General features: G+C 40.0%; 1 protein-coding gene across 1 annotated transcript; it reads left to right on the forward strand.

Moving 5' to 3' along the window:
* Positions 1-875: 875 nt before the first annotated feature.
* On the forward strand, positions 876-15,812 carry si:ch211-106e7.2 (uncharacterized). Its single transcript, XM_022222881.2, has 4 exons — positions 876-1,069; positions 7,536-12,442; positions 13,645-13,707; positions 13,811-15,812. The coding sequence occupies exons 2-4, from the start codon at positions 7,582-7,584 to the stop codon at positions 13,933-13,935; spliced, it is 5,049 nt and encodes a 1,682-aa protein (XP_022078573.2). The 5' UTR covers positions 876-1,069; positions 7,536-7,581; the 3' UTR covers positions 13,936-15,812.
* Positions 15,813-16,263: the final 451 nt, after the last annotated feature.

Genomic DNA, 16,263 nt, shown 5'->3' on the forward strand with positions numbered 1-16,263 from the left:
CAGTCATAGACTTTGGCCCCTGATATGAGGATTTTGTTTCCACGTGTACACATTTTCACATGCATTTGCAAACATGCCTGTTATACTACAAACTGATTTTAGGGTTATTTTAATGTTCAAAAAATCCTGCCTGCATTGGATATTCTGCCCATTCTCCCTTTGCTAATTCAGCAGTAAAGAGGGTTCAAAGGCCTATAATGCCCTATTCAGCAATAAAATTCAAATTTTGCTGTGTCTCTCCACTTATTCATACGCGCTGAGGTACACAAAACTGAATTTACAAGATCAGTGCCGAAAAACTGGGTGTAAAAAAAAGCAATATTTATGGTGCAAAAAGTACACAGTCATCATCAGTGAAGGGCCCCCACTTCTCCAGACAGAGGGGCTCCAGTTCCATCATTTCCTAAGTGTAGGAGCCTCTTCTGCACGAACATTACAGAACTACTGTAGAAGGAACATATCTCTCATAGCAGATACTACAATATAAAAAAGAACTGTGCAGAAAGCGCTTGTGCAGATATCCCAGAAAGCTCATCATCTGCACATCATTTATGTCTGAGAAGCAACAATATTCAATGTTGTCAGAACATATGAGTCAATGTGAACCTTTTGCAATATAAATATTGTTTTTTACACACTGTATTTCTGCACTGATCTTGTAAATAAGTTTTTTTTCTTGATGCCTTTTTTTTTTTTTTTTTTTTTTTTTTACTTTAAGCGGTTTTGGGGGACTTCTGATCAAATCGATCCAAATTACCTCATTAAAAACCAACAAAAGAACTACACCGTTTTCCAGCTGGGGTCTGCAGCCTGCAGACTGAGCGGACATCCTCCTTCTCTTTCTCCTCCTCTTCCTCCTCCCCCATCATCTTCTGCAGCCAAGAAAAGAATGCAGCTCAGTGTGAGGACAGTCAACGCCTCATTGGAGATACTTTGAAAGCAACAAAGGGAAAAATTTCTTCTCGCGTTTTCTTTTCACGACAAAACTCCGGGAAAATAACCGTAATATGGACGGATGGAAATAAGAGGAGCTTTGTTGACCGCTGAAGCCACAGTTCGTCGTGGAAAAGTAAGTTTTTGGGCGGTTTGTGGCCACACGTGTGTGGAAGTGTTCCTCATTCTGCTGCAGACTGTGGTGCGTTCAGCAGCGGTGGTCGTAGTTTGCAGACGTTTCTGTACATTCTCGTACATTAAATTACCAAAGGAAAAGAAATGGTGAAGTATGCATATTCAGTGTAACTGATATTTTCCCTCAAAAACTGCTGTTTTGGCTCCTTAAAGACGTTTCACACCATACAGACTTTATTTCTTTGTTGTTGACATTGAGATGAATTTGTACAATCTGCAGCCGACGTGTGGTAGAACTAGTACTTATGTACAGTTTGTAGTTTATTTTCCTCTCATGTTTGCACCCCTTTGCTGCTGTATCTGCAGATTTCCTCCTGTGGGATGAATAAATGTTCATCTTCTCATGGTAATTGTTGGAGCTTCAGTAAAAAATCGTCACCTTTAGGCTCTTGAAGACATTTCACCTCTAATTTAAGAGGCTTCTTCACTTCAAACTGGCTTCTTGGGAGTTTCTGATGTTTATCTTCCTGAGACTAACTGTTGTTTGCTGTGCATTTTTAATATTCCTTTGCTATTTGGGAGTAGTAAAATCTAATAAGTATGTAAACTACACGGAATAGGAAGTTTTTGAAACAACAAATGCTGTCCTCATATGAGGACAATGGTTTTATTTATTTTATGCAACAGTAAATTCATTAGTGTGCAACATTGTTTTAAAATGTTTATTTTGATTCCTAAACTTTGCTATACAAAAACAAAATGGAAGCAACATAATATTTGTTAAACTTTATGTAACTTTTTTAAAATTTTCCTTGCTCCATTCTACAGTTAGGAACTACTTGTTTATTCCCCGTCTCTCCTGGCTGACACAGGAAACCTGAACCTACCAGTGGGTCAGTGCAGGCAGCAACACATTCCAGGGTATTTCACACAAAAATGTTTCACTTAAAACTAAGAACTAGGACAAAGAATGTCCTTTTGGTCTGTAGGAACAGTTTGTCATACTTATTGACTTGTATGAAATGCTGAATAACAGCTGCACTCAGTCTGCAAAGGACCGCTTTGCGTGCATTTTCTTACTCTGGCTAAAATATGTGAAATTTGTATGCATGATTAAATTACAAGCTCCCCATCAGTCAGTCATTAAAGAAAAAGTGTCTTGGATGAAAGGGGAAGCAGCTTGAAGAAATTGAAGGAGAAGCTTTTTACTGAAGCTCCCAGGATTACCAAGACCTGGATGAGTGAGCATTAGATAAGATAAGCCATACATCATCCCACACTGGATATCTGCAGTGTTACAGCAGCAAACATGTTAGAACCATCTGTTTAAAAAATAGAATCTACAATATGTACATAAATACTGGCTCTTCCACAGGTGGATATTCAGATTGTACAGATTACCAGCAGCATTACACAGATTCCTTCAGAAGTAGAAATACTGACAAAGAAGTGCTGTTTTAATCTACAGATACATTAGATATACAGCCGAGCAGCTCGATCTGATTAATTTACAAATAAAACTATGCTGCTGCAAAAATGCTAAATTTAAAAAAGGGGATTCTTACTTCACCATTTATTGTGATTAATGCATTTTTGTTTATTATATATAAGAATGCTCTCAAATTCTGATGTTGCCTTTGCTTTAACAGCAAAACATGTGTTAGATGCTGCATCCAGAAATGATTCTGTCTTAATGGTTTGATTTATGGTGAATATTTTAGAATTGACTCTACCTCCAGAGGGCATCTTACCCCCGTTTACCCTCCAACTTTCCTATGTATTTCTAAGAAAGTCTAATATTCCCCACTCCATTTGAAATATTTTCCTCTAAACTCAACAAATGCCTCTACTGTCCGTAGGCTCCTTCATCAAGTCACAGCTGGAGATTACGCCTGACCCCCCTACTGTTCAGACTCTGATCTTCTCTCCCCTTTGTCATCTGCTAGACGGCTCGTCTTCATTACCTCTGTTCAGTTTAGCATTAAAATCCTCACCAGCTGCTTATGGATGTAGCATTTACTTACTGTCCTGTCTCTACCTTTTTACATTCTGTTTGAAATGTTCTGGGTAGGTTTACCTTCTCAAACTCACACACTATGTCTGCAGTCTTTGGACGTTGTGTCCTGCTGGTGACAGAGTAAAGAGCATTTCAATAGGTGAATTTTTAGTCACCTGAACATCAAAAATAACCCTTAGGTTCTCCATATACAGTACATTATCAAGATTCAATTCAAGAATTTTTATTCATCATATGCTTGTAGGTAACAGGGAAATGTGACTGTTTCTGGAGGCTGTGTAGTAACAATAAGATATCATAAAAGAACATGATTGGAAATACCTTAAATAGTAAGGAAGTAGAGATTGTGAAGCTAAAGTGCAGTTTACATCATGCAGGAGTGCAGTATGTTTATGTACATGATCCAGTGGGATGTAGGTCATACAGGAGGAGCTCTGATTTAGAATTTGACCTCATTTTAGTGTCAGTAGTCCTGACAGCATGGGGAGAAACGTTTTTCCCTCAGTCTCCCTCTGTTCACCTTGAACAGGCGCCAGTAGATCATTTGTTGCTGGTGTGGTGGAGCTTCCATAATCCTGCTAAGATAAGGCCCAAACAACACTTCAACAGACCTTCTTGGCATCAGAAAACTGCAAACAAAGGAGCAGATGTGCCCTCTGGTGGGCTAGGGTGGAAATTGCAACCAACTGTTGCCACATTTCATCTTCACTCCTTTTTACTCAGATACTGTTTTGATTGTTTTCTTGTTTATGCATTTCACCTTTATGCAGCTCAGAGGATGCTCAGAATATTGCTCATGTGGCTGGGATTGTTTTCTGAAGCAGGTCTTTGTCTTATAATTGGCTTCGTGCAAGATTGGAGCATATTATGGTATGGTGCTGTAAAATGGGAATCTTCACCAGGGTCAAATGGGTTCAGACCTTCACCTCACAATTTTTAGAAATAGGTTTTACTGGAACATTATTAAGCAATAATACACTGCATTGTTATTTTTATTATCTCTCCTAATATCATAGGGGGACCATACAAACTCCACACATAAAGATCCCAGGCTGGGAATCGAACGCAAAACCAAACTGAGGCAGCATCTTCCCCACATCAATAAGAGTGGTGACCAGCAGAATTGAAAGCAATCTCTACTGCCTTCCATTTATTTCTAGGCTTGAAAATATTGTACTTTCTTTTTTGCTGAGATCCAAACATGGTTTTAACCCAAAGGAAATCACTGCATCTCAATCCAGGAGTCCTTTTAGTGGAGAACACTGTACGCTGGTGGAGTCGCATCTTCATGGAAAAAATACACAGGCTGGCCATGTCCATATGTGTCGTTGCTGCCAACCATCATTTCTTCGATGTTGCTGGACACCAACTGCTCAGCAGAAAGGAATACCATCGGTCAGTCTATTGGACAGCACGTCATGTCAAAGGACTTTGGACACTTCCTAAATTTTACCCCATGAGCCTGGGTTGTCCTGAGCCTCGACAGAGAAGTCGCATAAACCTCACATTGCCGGTTTAGTTTGGACAACATGCAAGCAACGAATATGAAAATAACACTACCTCCTTCAATTACATTTTATTGTCATCTTGCTAGCAAGATTTAGAAGTTAAATACTGACACACAGCAGCCTATAAGTAGGACGGTGTTTAGATGGTAGCGTGCAGGTCAAATTATGTAAAATGTGATTGATGGTATGACTGGAAATGTCTTGATAAAGTGCAACGCTTTTTTGTATATGCACTTTAGATCTATAGGTGAACAAAACTTAACTGAAGTGAGAGTCTAAGCCGCTTATTTTGTATTACAGAATATTTTCTTACTGTCTTGTCATGAACGGGGAGGGGGGGGAGGGGGAATGCACCTTTTGTCTGATTTTTGTATAAGAAAAAAAAGTCAAGCAGTATTGATTAAATAACAGTAATAAAGATTTGACCCACTGGTAGCTTCTAAAGAGACACCTTGGATACAAGACATCCTTAAATTAGGTTTTATTGTCATCTTGCTTAAACCCAGATATGGAATCTAAAAAATGACAAAAATCAACAGCATGGTCTGTATTCATTTCGAACCTTAAGCTTGTAATGAAAACATTCAGTGCCGCTTATTACTGTGGCCTTTGACTAACCTTCTCCTTCTTCTGTTCTTTAGAAATATGTACTTCGTTATTTATTGAAAGACTCAACCTTCCACTTCAACAGAGGATTGTGTTGCATGAATTTCATAGGAAGTGTTCCTCTATTCTTCAGAATCAGTTTTCTTCAGTTGCTCTTTCTGAGAGGGCTTCTGTTGGTTCACTGGTCTCTTTACTTGGCTGGGCTGTAGCTTTCACTTTGGCTTCTGTGGAATCCGTTGTATGTTTTGGCAGCATCCTTTGGTTCGACATCATGCTGGTCTTTTTCCTTTCAACCAAATAGAAAAGACTTGTCTTATTTCGCTGTGATGGTTGCACTTCTAAGCAGACAAAATATACAACGTTTCTATTTGAGACAATGTTTCTTCTTCTTCCAGTATCTTTTAACATATTCTGGGGTTAAACTCTCTCTATACACCGCTTTATCCTCACTAGGGTCGGGGGGGGGTGCTGGAGCCTATCCCAGCTGACTCAGGCGAAGGCAGCCCTAGTCTTGAAGTGCATTAACAAGGACAACTGTGTAAAAAAACAGCTGCAGGCTGACAAGAGGTGATGAGTTGTTACAGTTGTTGAAGGAAGATTGATGTCCTTGCAACTTAAAGCTTCATCAGTCTTGTCTCTATATTCTATGTTCAAATTCCCTTAGGGATACACAGGTTCAAGAGTGATAGTTGACGAAGTCTCACCACAGTGGAATAGTGGTGAGCACTTTTGCCTTGCAGCAAGAAGATCCCTGGTTCAAATCCCAGCCTTGGCCTGGAATCTGTCTGCATGTTCTCCCTGTGCATGTGTGGGTTTTATCCGGGTACTCTGGCTTCCTACCATAGTCCAAAAACATTCTGAGGTTAATTTAGTACTCTAAATTGCCCATAGGTGTGAATGTGAGAGTGATTGTCTGTATATGTAGCCCTGCGACAGACTGGAGACCTGTCCAGGGTGACCGCTGAAATGATTCCTCAAGTAATTCTATTACTATAATTCCTCGAAGCAAAATTCTGTGAATCAAAGCTTCATTTAATGAATTACATGCTAGACCCCAGGTCACGAAACCATGGACCAAGGTCGGATCCAGACTTCATTTGATGCAAACGGGGTCCTTAAATTTGACGGGACACTTTTATTTTAGTCACCGCAGCTTTTCTATTGTTTAGTAGACTGCCCAATCAGTCCGCAGTCTAAATGGTCATCTAAACTAGCCATCAGTGAACTAAAACAAGGATAGATTTAGCTGCTGCACAGCTTATTTCTCGCCTCAGTTGCTTTCAGAAATACTTTTCCCTGATGTGTTTTTGAAATAAAAGACAAAGTTTGCGGCCGAGCCAGCTTGTTTATCCGACGCATCAGCTGGACTGTGAAGCTGACAGCTCAGTCATATGACCATGTAGAGGTCTGCTGAAGCCCAAGCGCTGTCATGTGACAATGTTTTGGCCCCATACAGTCTGTGTGTGGCCCGCTAGTGACTGCCCATCATGTGTGTGATTTTCAGATGTGGCGTGTGTACATGCGGGAAAAAAGCAACTAGTGGACACATACCTTCATAATATTGTGTGTTTTCTGTAAGTATTCAAGCACTGGCCCAGAATTGTGCCGCTGGCATTTGGTTCTAAAGAAAAAGACAAGACTAGATTGCCAATCGAGTTCATCTACTAATGGAATGAAGAGAACGCAGGTTTTGCGCTCAACCAAACTAATATCACTAGCCAATGGGAAATTAAGTGGGGGCGGGCTTTGGAAAGATGTTGAGATCAAGCTGCATTTGAATCCATGCCGGCACGCAGAAAACGCAGTATTCCGGCAAGAATGCTCAGTCGTTGTAGAATGTCCACCTATATATGTACAGTACACCTGTACTATACTATATATGTACAACGCCACTATACTATAGCCTATATGTGTCCAGGACAGTTATTTCTGTTGCTCAGTGCGCTCACTTCCGCTTTTGATACTGTAACGCGCATGCTTAGTGTGGAATCCGATTACTCGATTAATTGACAGAATGCAGCCCGATTCAAGACAGCCTTGTACGCCTGTTTTGGAAAAAGCACTGTGGCTATGTGTTGAAACACAAGGTCACTTTATCTATTTTTTCAATAATATTGGATATTTTCAAGACACTGTTTATCAAAGTTGAAGTTATGTAATGTCCTTTGTGTTGTCTGAGCTTTCACAGAAACTCAGATTCCTATTGATTACCTCTGTGACATCATGACAAAAAATGAGTCATGACACTTGGGGATGTGCCTGAGAGAGCTGGACTTTAAGAAATGTAATGTATAGTGTGTTGCACCGTTCAATATTTTTGTATCCCTTTCTTTCAGGAACGCTACATCCTCAACCTGCCACAAGGCTTAACGGACAGCAAAAATGCAGTCTTGTGCATTTATGAACGGGCAACACCAGCAGGCTGGACCACTGCCACAACCCTCACAAGCAACGCATAATCTCACCCACAATGTAATGAGAAATCAACTAAGCGAGACTGCAAATAACGCATGCTTGGGAGTACAGCCACCACAGAGTGCTTGTTTCGCCTCGCAGAATAGAACTTACTCTGAAGGACAGATGTCATATTGGCAGCCCTCTGCCGGACCTCATCAGGCAGTTTCTTCTGAGCAGACAAGTAAAAAGAAAATTGACTGTCCTTTAATTACGATGTTACTGACCAGCCCATCAACTAACAGACTAAGTGAAAACCACAGTTGGTCAGCTTCACATGAATTACAGGCTGCCACTCAATACAATTTTCATCAGCATTCAGCAACCCAGAATCAACCCAACAAGATGACGGCCAACACTACATACAACCACACAAACACATCATCTCACTGGAAGCAGAAAGCTTTAGTTCATGAAGGATATTCATCGAGGGTTCAGGATGGTCAAGTGGTGTCTCATCTCCAACAGAGCAACGTTCGGAACGGTTACTACCAAAATGCAAGTGGAGACTTGACAAATCCTGGTTTAGCGTATTCTAGAACACCTACCTCACTTGCATATGAACACATATCAGTGTCTGCTACTGCACACAACAGACAGACTGCTCAGGCTGCTCATAACCAGGTCCACAGACAAAACAACCCTCAGCTTGGATTCTCTCCTTCGACACCCCAAGCAGGTCATATTATGTCTCCTTGTCAGCCTCATGGGAACAACAGCATTCCTACACATTCCTCATCAAGGACACAAATGTATGCGGCTCAAGGCAGCTCAACTTGCAACAATAGGGGAAATTCCACCATCTCCAGTAACGCAAATCCATTTAACCAGCATGAAACCAGATTTTATTTGTCAAAAACAAATGAGCCTCGCTTAACTCCTGCTGAACATCAGCAAATGTTAAGGCACAATGTGAGTGCAGACGGTTCACATCTGTCATACACAACTGGCCACAATCACCTTCCACCATACAGAAGGACACGCAATGCCAAAATGACAAAGACGCAACCTGTGCCTTTACCTGTCTCTGAAAGTTGTGACATGAATAACACCCAGTCCTCGTCACTACACTCTGGACAATCTTTGGCTGAAAGCTCTCAGAGTTTAATGTCAAGATCAGGTCAACTTGTAAATGAGCCACCTCTGCAAAACTCTGGGCCAAATGTCTTCTCTTTCACTGCAGCAAGAGATGGAAGTCTTCGCAGCAAAGCATATCTTGCATTTCTTCAATACTATAACATAGCCTCCCAAGGGAATCCAATTGGGTCACTGAGTGGTGCATCTCAACTGATGCAACCACCCAAAGACATTTCACTACAAGGAAACAATACCCAATCCTCTGTAGTAAACAATCCGGAGCTACTTGATAGGTCGTTGAGAGGTGCATCTCAACTGACGCACCCGCCCAAACACATTTCACCACAAAGAAACAAGACCCAGTCCCCTGTAGTAAACAATCCGGAGCTACTTGAAATGATGCCACCGGTCAAACAAAGTGACAACACCATTCACTCTTCGCCTGATCCCTGCAACACAAGAGCCATTGCTGTTGTTCAACCGTCGTCCATGGAGTACTGTCAGAGTGCCAGTACCCTCTCTAACACCGCAACAAATGAATCCTCATGGGACCCTGACGAAGTGTTTGTTTCACCAGATGTGGCAAAAAACAGAAACTGTGAGAATTTGACAAACGGATCTAATCTTTGCCCAGACAACCTAAATCATTTGCAATCCAACAAATCTGTCACCAGTTGTACACCAGCATCTAATGATGGTGCTCTTTTGTCAAAGTCAGATTCAGGGCCTCAGAACTTGACACAAGGATATGCACTGGATATTAGCATTGCAAAAACTGCTGGAAATTCTGTACTTCAGAAAGTACCAGTAAGCCAAAACTGCTCTGAAGACCAAGGGGAGACTGTAAAACCTCCACCTGTTTTAGAGCTTTCTTCACTCCCAACAACCCAATGGACAGCTCCTGCACTAAGTGCACTAATACAGAAGATTGAAAAAGCTCAGACTACGACAGAGGATTTTACAGAGGATAATTTTGTATGCAGAATATTACATTTGTTTTGGGGTGGCAGTTGCAAAGCAGCGATAGCAGAGCTCAAGATGGGGTGGCACAAGGTTTTAAACAGAGATGTTCAACAGTTCTTATATACACAGATGAGCTCAGAAACTGTTATACTGTCGCAACTAAAACGTAAATTTGCACAACTCCTCTTAAATTACCATTTACTCAAGCATGATGAAGTCTATTCAGAACTGCCTTACAAATCCTCGTGGTTGAATCTCAATGAGCAGCTCGATGACATAGACAAGGAGTTTGGCTTCCCAGTGACTTTGGTGAATCCTCCTCAGTTTGAGAGTGACAACCAGATGGATCAGGCGGAACCAGTCAACAGTATTCCTGAGCCAGTTGCGAGTGAAGTGCCGGACAAAGTATCATTTCCAACAGGGTCAGTCAATAGTATTCCTGAGCCAGTTGCGAGTGAAGTACCGGACAAAGTATCATTTCCAACGGAGTCAGTCAATAGTATTCCTGAGCCAGTTGCGAGTGAAGTGCCGGACAAAGTATCATTTCCAACGGAGTCAGTCAACAGTATTCCTGAGCCAGTTGTGAGTGAGGTGCCATTACCAACAGAGCCAGTCAACTGTACTCTTGAACCAGTTGCGAGTGAGGTGCCGGACGAAGTCCCATTACCAACAGAGCCAGTGAACAGTACTCTTGAACCAGTTGTGAGTGACGTGCCACACAAAGTGCCTTTACCAACAGAGCCAGTCAACAGTATTCCTGAGCCAGTTGTGAGTGAGCTGCCAGATAAAGTATTGCTACCAACAGAGCTCGAACTTGTTAACTCAGGCAAAAAGAAACCTGCCTCCACTGTTAAAGCCCTCTCAACTCAAACTCCCTCCTCTGATGAAGCAGAAAGTTGTGACCCGTGGTACTCATTTAACATCAAAGTTATGCCTCCGGAAGAGGCCAAGCATTTATTTGAACAAGTACCAACTGAGATATCACAAAGCAAGGACACAAATTGTCAAGCAGAGAAGGTCATTAGTAGTTGTGTGAAGACTGAGAAATCTAAAGATACAGATTCCACATTGTCAATACTGGAGGAAGACACTTGTGATCCAGTGGAACAGGTTTGCTGTATTGCAAGGCTGGTAGAAATGGTTACAGGGGAAAGCACACTTTCTTCAAAATGCCAGTGCAGAAAACAAAACAATGATGAAAAATGTACCAAGGACAAAGAGGATGTGCCTACAGACAATAGCCTTTTTAAGAATAGTTCTTACAGAATATTTGACTTGACCATGGAAGAAGAAAATCCAGAGAAGGACACGGAGAACACTAATGACCAAATCACAATTTGTAGCTCTGAGCTTTGCGAGGATGTCATTGAAATTATTGACTTAACTGATGATAAAGGCAAACACGACTTGACTCGTGATCCGGAAAATATTTTTGAAATAAGCAATAGCAGCCAGTCAAGCTTTCTATCCATAACTGACAACGAATATGAAGATGTCCTCAACAGTGAAAATGAAATTCCCATCCAGATGCCAAAACTTATCATTGAGCTGTCAGAACCCAAGGACGATGAAGATCTCCCCAACAGTGAAAATGAAATTCCCATCCAGATGCCAAAACTTACAATTGAGCTGTCAGAACCCAAGGAATACGAAGATCTCCCCAACGGTGAAAATGAAACTCCCATCCAGGTGCCAAAACCTACCATTGAGCTGTCAGAACCCAAGGAAGATGATCTCCCCAACATTGAAAATGAAATTCCCATCCAGATGCCAAAACTTACCATTGAGCCGTCAGAACCCGAGGACAAATGTCAACAAGAACAGCTGAAATCCACAGAATCTATGCAGTCGAGCGTGTCAATGTGTGATGACAGACAAACCAAAAGTACTGAGAGTGGCGATGGTAAACAGATATCAGACCATGAAGAGGGTGTTGCACAACCTCAGCTAAAGTCTGTAGATGTGGGAAAGTCATTCCTGGAAAGCAAAGGACAAGCTCAAACCAGTGCAACAGCTGACCTGCAGATGTCTACAAGCCGCTACCCTAAACATGAAACTACTGACAGAAAGCGGAAGAGACTAAGCAGTCATGATACATTTTCTCCTTTCCAAAAGAAATCAAAGAAATGGAAACAGTCTATGGACCTGGACTCAGAGCATGCCTTCAGTGGCATTTCAGAATATCAGAAGAATTTGGTCGATGCAGCAGAAGCTCAGCCTTTAACCTCAAATGCTAGAACTGCAGAACTGGTACTGTTTGGTTCAACACGGCAGGAGAAATATACGATGATTGGTACCAGAAAGAACCATGGTTTATTTTCAAAGGAAGGGTCTTGTGAGGTACAGAGGCCACCAGAACTTCTGTCTGTGAATCTCAGCCCACTGAACAGGAAGTCCAGTGTTGCTTTGCATTCAAGGGAACAGTCATTGAAACAGTGGATTTATGACAAATGGAGGAGAAGTTTACCGCCAACTAAAATTCGGCACAGAAACAAACTGAAAAGACAGAAATGTTCATCCGCCTCAGTTCCTAGCATAATTCTCAGGAGAAAGAACTCTGAAATGAGAGTTTGGAAGGCCAAGAAACCAAAACGGCACGATAGTCATGGAGGAAGTAACACTAAAAATGAAAGCAACAAGATCAAGGCTCTCCACGAAAACAGCATTTTGAAGTTCTGTGTATTACCCAACACCTTCGACTTCAAACATGGATCCGACAAGAGAAAAGAATCCACGGATCCTGCTTCAGGTAAATATTGAGATACTGCAATGTTTCTAATATTCCATGAAGTTGGTTGTCTTTTGAGAAGCAAAATGTATCAAACAAAGGCTATGTAGATTTTTAGACTTTCTGTCAAGTGTCCCCAAAACAACCCGCACGTCCTACAAGACTCCATGCCTGGTACATTTGAAAATTACATACTATTTTAAAACACAAGTCCTGGAACACAAATCCTCTATTAACAATGACTTAAAGAACTGACATAGGGAAGTGATTAGTGACAAAACTGTGTCAGTTTTCTCAATAGTTGACCACTGGTCAGTGTTCGTTTTCACTACATGAATGTGTACTGTCTATGGATTATATATGATAGCGTCAGAAGTTAACACCATCAATGTAAGGAACAAACTTACACTAGCCATTGTTTAAAATCAACACTGTGGAGTCCTCTTGTGGCATCTTGTAGTTGAATTAGACTAAACAAGGGTTAAAATCACTATAGTTTTTCTCTCCTTTGCTATGTATGAACCCTCACAGGGTCTCATAGATAGAAATAATAAAAATTAAATTGAAAGTGTATGGGGGGGAAAAAATCAAGTTTATCCTCATCTGACCTAAGTTGTTGATGCTTAACATAGTGTCCACCCCTGGGAGGCTCAGGCTTACCCAGGAGTGGTTCAACAGATGAGAGCTCTTGTCTTAGCTTTGTAGATATTGTGCCCTTTGTATAATGTAAGCACAACATTAAGAGTCAGTCTGAGACTTAACACCAGACTGGTGACAGACTCTTAATTTAGAAAGAATTCAGAGTCGAGCTCCAATTTGGAATTGGTCCAACCAATCGGAAGTAAATATCGATATCTTACCTGCTGATCACACACACACACAAAAAACATCAGGTGAACAATACCAGGAAATTGGTGGTAGATTCAATGATTCATACATTCAAGTGTTAATCATGTTTGTTTTGAGGTTCCTTTGACATTCTTCAGTACAATGGCAGCTGACTACTCCACAATTTACATGAGAAAAGCTAAGTTCTAATTTATTGATACCTCACTGAGGAAATTCACAAGGCAAATTTAAAAGCTTCAGTTAGAAAAAAAGGACAATACATTTGAAAGACAAAACTAGTTGTTTGTCCTTGATATGTAAACCCAGTAATCTTTAAAGTTAAACATGAGGTTTCAATGTCCTTTTTTAAACTAAGTCTGGTCTCTTTTTTTCAGACAAGCCAGATCATGCAAAAGAAGAGAACCAGCACTCCAATAGAATCATCTTAAAGATCAAAGGTAACAAATAAAACACAGAAATTCCTCTTGTTTTTTAGATTGTTAGTATTTGGCCAGTGGTTCCAGTTCTTTTTCTAATTATTGTGAATGTGCTGTATCATAGGTACATGGTATCCAAATCCTGAGAAAAAATACAAACCGCTACGTCCGTCTGCTGTTCCAAAGACCTCCAGCCTCTTTCACGAGTTTAAAAAAAAATACATACAGAAGATATCAATGGATGAATAGCATGACTCTTTGCTTTCTTTTCTCAGGAAAGTTCTTCATCTGACACATTAATTTCCATGATTGTTGCTTTACATAAAATGTCTAATAGTATCTGCAGTAGTTTGTCTGTGAAGATTGTACAGAAACTTTTTCATTGGAAAATGTATGTATCTCAGCAATGTATTTATATTTTTATACTTTACGTTATAAAACATTTTATACATTATCAGTATTTTTTTTACAATGTTTTCATTTCAACAAAATTATTTTTTGAATTTTCTGCACTTTGTCACTGTTAATACACAGCCTTTTAATGGAGATATGAAAGACTGCTTTTGAGTTACTAGAATCCACCATTTTGTGACAGATTTTTTTTTTTTTTTGGCAAAAGAAAATTGCCATGCAGTATTGTTTCGACAATGAAAATGTAAAGGTTCCTACCTTCACCTCATTCAGTGAGCTGCATTTATGTCTCGCTCAGGGAATAAAAGAGTTAAAGGGACTCAGCTATAGACAATATTGAGCTTTTTTCCCCATTTAAGCCTTTTAACACTGAGAATACCTTGATGCATTTGAAGATTATCGCAAAATCTAGGAGGGCCGTGAAGAATGTGTTATTGTTTACTTTGCAAATGTCTATATTACTGATGTGTAAATAAAATTCACCAGTTTTTAGTTTGTGTACAGTTGTGAGGTGTTGTTAATACTAAAGCACAGATGCAGAAACAAGTATGTGATACTATTTGTTTACATTGCTGCTAAAAGTTCAGAATGCTCTATTATCTTTTCAGCTTTGTTTATCCCTGTTTTAAAGTGTAACGTTAGCACTGAGGAGTCGCACATTCCTTCTTAGAACACAACGTTCGAGGTTATGACGAAGACATTGAAACATTGTTTATCTGTTAAATGTAACATTGTAGTGACCAAAAACACTGGGAATGTAAAATGATGACTTGGTCTTTGTTGCTGTAATTTGCCTTTTCAGTTTGTCAGATACCAAAACTGACACATTTTACATACATTATTACATGATCTCGCATCTGTTTTGCACTGACACACAAGTTGAATCTTAATCTGGTTTAAACTGTGGTGCTAATCCTGAGATGAGATATGGCAGCTGTACAGTTTTGAATTTGGACTCGGAAGTTTTTTGTTTTAAGTTACTGTGACATGTTACAGACAGCACAAGAATAAAGACCATAATGCTACTGTAGTGTTATTTTTTTAGGTACGATGTGTTAAAAGCAAAAGATTATATAATCATGTAAAAAAAATAGACTTAAAATATGTCTGAAATACATAGTGATGAATATTTTAGTAATCATGTTTGTTTTGATTGTATTGTTCGTGTCCGTGAAGGAAGGAAAAAGGGCTCTTGAAGTTGTATGTGTGTCCTCCAGACACACACTTCTGGAAGATTATAAAGTACAACGTGTATTTTTTTGTGTGTGCAAGTCATGTGCTTTTAGAAAAGTGAAATATAGAGTACTTAAAACCATGGTGTAAACCTAAGGCAATATACCTTGTAAAAAAAAAAAGGTGTATCAGAAACATATCAACACAATGGTGTAAAAGATGAATACTGTCATTAAAAAAGACATTAGGGGTGAGTACAGGGCAAGTCTGAACATATCTGGGGATGATCTCGGTAAAGTATAACCTAGTGATGAAATGTGATAACCTGAAGACAAGATCTGATCAACAGATTTAGAAAAGTCCAACGGTGTTAAAGCTAGCTGTTCAATAATACGTTCTAGAGACGTGGAAAAAATAACCAACTCTGACATCATAAAAGATGATGTACAGCTCAGTTATTTCAGTATTTCTTGTAGTGCCAGCCACTGCTAAGAACTGCTTTAGGTTTTTTTTTGTTGACAATAAACTCTACTGTCTCTGAATGCTGATTTCTGGTGGTTTTTTTTTTGAAGATCTTTGTAGTATCTGATGTTGGGGTTTATTCTTTTATTAGATGTGTTGATGGCTTTATTCTGACTTACAAATTGCTCTAATATGCCAAATAAAAGAGTTGTGCTGATCTGGGAATAAATAAGATGTATTCAAGCATCAGTCCAGGGTCTGAAGGACTGAATTCATCAAGATTACACCAGATCAGATAGACAGAATGCACCTACTTAGACCGATGCGCACATCACACTCAGTCACGGGACGCTCTGAGTTATGTACGAAACTGATATCACTCGTGACAGGAACTGTGTCAACAGGAAAGTGTGAGCATCCTATGACAGGATACTGAGTCAACAAGAATCTGTGATGGGGGAAGTTACAGCTAGATATATGTGAGTCAGACAGGGAGGTTCTCTTTCACAGGGCGCTGACTGATTGTAGGAA

Source organism: Acanthochromis polyacanthus, chromosome 8 (genome assembly GCF_021347895.1).
Source record: "Acanthochromis polyacanthus isolate Apoly-LR-REF ecotype Palm Island chromosome 8, KAUST_Apoly_ChrSc, whole genome shotgun sequence".
Classification (NCBI taxonomy): Eukaryota; Metazoa; Chordata; class Actinopteri; family Pomacentridae; genus Acanthochromis; species Acanthochromis polyacanthus.

What these genes read in the sequence shown, in the direction of transcription:
- si:ch211-106e7.2 (XM_022222881.2), top strand. Translation starts at nt 7,582, where the DNA reads ATGCAGTCTTGTGCATTTATGAACGGGCAACACCAGCAGGCTGGACCA. An exon ending in ATCCACGGATCCTGCTTCAG is followed by an intron (nt 12,443 to 13,644) that starts GTAAATATTGAG and finishes TCTTTTTTTCAG; the next exon opens with ACAAGCCAGATCATGCAAAA. An exon ending in AATCATCTTAAAGATCAAAG is followed by an intron (nt 13,708 to 13,810) that starts GTAACAAATAAA and finishes GCTGTATCATAG; the next exon opens with GTACATGGTATCCAAATCCT.